General features: G+C 37.8%; 1 protein-coding gene across 1 annotated transcript in view; it reads left to right on the top strand.

Moving 5' to 3' along the window:
- KIF18A (kinesin family member 18A) overlaps nucleotides 1-2,587 on the top strand; it is a gene marked incomplete at its 3' end in the record, with an annotated part of 25,183 nt that overhangs the window by 7,585 nt on the left and 15,011 nt on the right. Inside the window, exon 5 of the mRNA XM_009575666.1 lies at nucleotides 1,160-1,357. Within this exon, the coding sequence (XP_009573961.1) occupies nucleotides 1,160-1,357 (198 nt within the window). The remainder of the gene's footprint in view (nucleotides 1-1,159; nucleotides 1,358-2,587) is intronic.

Genomic DNA, 2,587 nt, shown 5'->3' on the forward strand with positions numbered 1-2,587 from the left:
GTTCATGAAAGTGTCAGTAATGTTACTTACAAATGGCAAGGCACTCAACACAAAAGAAGGGGAAGTTTGTAGAGAATCCTGAAAAAGTAAAAGCCATCTAAGGATAACAGTAATTCTTCTTATTGACTGTATAACCATGCTCTGCCTATTTCCTCAAAGTACGAAGCGAAAGCATTTAGTTCCTTGTGTATCTCCTGTACCACGAAAATTTCAGGAAATAAGGGATTAGGGGGAACAAGTGGCCTCAGGGGTCACAGCTTTCCAAAAGACCCTGGAGTAGTATGTGTTTTCACAGCCATAAACAAGTATTGTTCTCCTTGTAGTTACAGTTAAGTCTAAATCACTGAAAGTCCAGCCTTTTTCCTGGTTTATCCCTATATATATCTCTCTTTACGGCATACTCTTAAAGGTGCCTTTAAAAAATGAACACCTTTTTCAGTTTGAAGTGCAATAGTGTGGTATACATCTCGAGTGTGGAAGAATCAAGAGTGATTTTAGCTATAAAATTCATTTGAAGCTCACCAGTCTTTGCCACTGTGGTAAACCCCAGCCCTGTTGCTTGCTTAATCCTCTACAGCAGGATGGGGAAGAGAATCAAAAGGGCAAAAGCAAGAGGGAGAGGGAAATACCTTGTGGTTCTCTTAATAAGTGAAGGACGTGGGGGGAGACAATCACTTGCCACCAGCAGACTGATGCCCAGCCAGCCCCCAAACTTTGGGGAAACTTTCAGTCAATTAGGGTCAGCTGTCCCCTTGCAACCTCTTGCCCACCACCTTGACACTATACAACTGCTGTTCAGCAAAAGCTGGACACTGGTGTGTTATCAGCACTGTTTGGGTCACAAATCTGAAAGCACCATACGGGCAGAAAATTAACTCCATTCCAGCCACACCCAGTGCAACTACACTCTGCTTCTTTTTCCCTACTAATACCTGAAGCAGGTGAGTTTAAGAGGTAAGTGTCAGAAATGGATTCACTATCTTTCATTAGGCCAAACTGCCTGTTGGTGTTAGATAGGTACTGAAAGGTTTAACTTGGATTCCAACAAGGATTCCAGTAAGAATTTCTGAAAACAGTTGTTACACTGTAAAATGCTTAGGGTAACAACAGACTGGTTAGTGGTTACTTTTTAATAATTTTCTGGTTTTTTTTATTCTAGATTTATCTAAGGCAGCAAGATAAAACAGCTAGTATTAATCAAAATGTTCGCATTGCCAAAATGTCTCTCATTGACCTGGCAGGATCTGAACGTGCCAGTGCGACAAATGCCAAGGGGGCTCGTTTTAGAGAAGGAACAAATATTAACCGCTCCCTGCTAGCTCTTGGAAATGTCATTAACGCTTTGGCAGACCCAAAGGTATGTGCTGCTTTCCCATGCAATCTTCACCTCCTTGTGTTGTTAACACATTTTTAAAAATGGTAAGTATTAAATGTGGCATTACCTCTTTATATCATATCTGGTTTGAGTCTTACTGTATCTTTGGAATTTATACCTGGGATATCCTAATGGAATATATTAAAAAATGTATACTTAAGTACATGTAGAGTCATTCTAATTTGAAAAAAAAAAAGTCTCTGTAAACTTTGGGGAGAGCAAAAAAAAAAAAAATTGCCTTATCTTTTCAGTTGCTGAATCATGTGATGCAACTTCACTTTTGCCACATTAGCACCAGTGCTGAAATTAACTTCTACTTTAAAGAGAAACAACTTTTTTTTTTAAGTATCCTTATGTATTTCACTTCTGCTGATACTGATGTTGGAACCAGCATCCCTTTGACTGCCTGAAGTCAAAGGCTTATTTAAATGAACTTATGGGGAGTTTTTTGTCTGTCTAAGAATATCAGAGGAAAACATCTTGGTTTTTGTTGCTTACACTCAGAATAGAAATGCTAAGGCTTTAAACAGTTTTAACTGCTTTTGATTTTGCCTTATTATAGGCTAGTCATAGAGGTGAATAAGTTTTGTTTCTGTCCTACAGTCAGGAAGCCTAGTATTTGTATAGCTTTAATTAGAAAGGTTCTTGCCCTCCAGTTATATGTATGCTGCTCCTGGTCTTACACTGCTTCTGCATATTAACAAAAACCATTTTTTTCAGCATTAATGAAGTATTTTTTTATGGTTCAGTCATTTAATAAAACATAGATGCTTTTTAATTTCCTGCAACAACTAAAATTATAATACCAGAGCTCATGTACATTGAAAACAATGGTTTTCCTGTGATATTCCTTGTAAACTCTTCTTGCTGCCTACAGAGTGAGAAAGGGCATTCTGGCTGTGGATGATAGGGGGAGTCGATATCCTACCACAAATTCTGTCTGTAGTGCTGTAAATAGCTACTTCAGTATCTTATTATCTGGTCTAGCAAAATTCCTCTGTTTACCAATTTGTTTAAAGAGTATTTAATATCTTTTAAGGTAACTCCAGAGTATATATTATTCACTTTTGAAATATAAAGCCTGAAGTCCAGGAAAGCTCTCATTGAGTAATGGGATTACATTGTGGGCGTTTCTCACATTATCATTTTCCTTTAAGGTTTTCTTATGAGTTTCCACCATCATCTCTGTGATAAGTGAGTGAAAGACAGTCT

This window comes from Fulmarus glacialis, unplaced genomic scaffold, assembly GCF_000690835.1.
Source record: "Fulmarus glacialis isolate BGI_N327 unplaced genomic scaffold, ASM69083v1 scaffold15364, whole genome shotgun sequence".
Lineage (NCBI taxonomy): Eukaryota > Metazoa > Chordata > Aves > Procellariiformes > Procellariidae > Fulmarus > Fulmarus glacialis.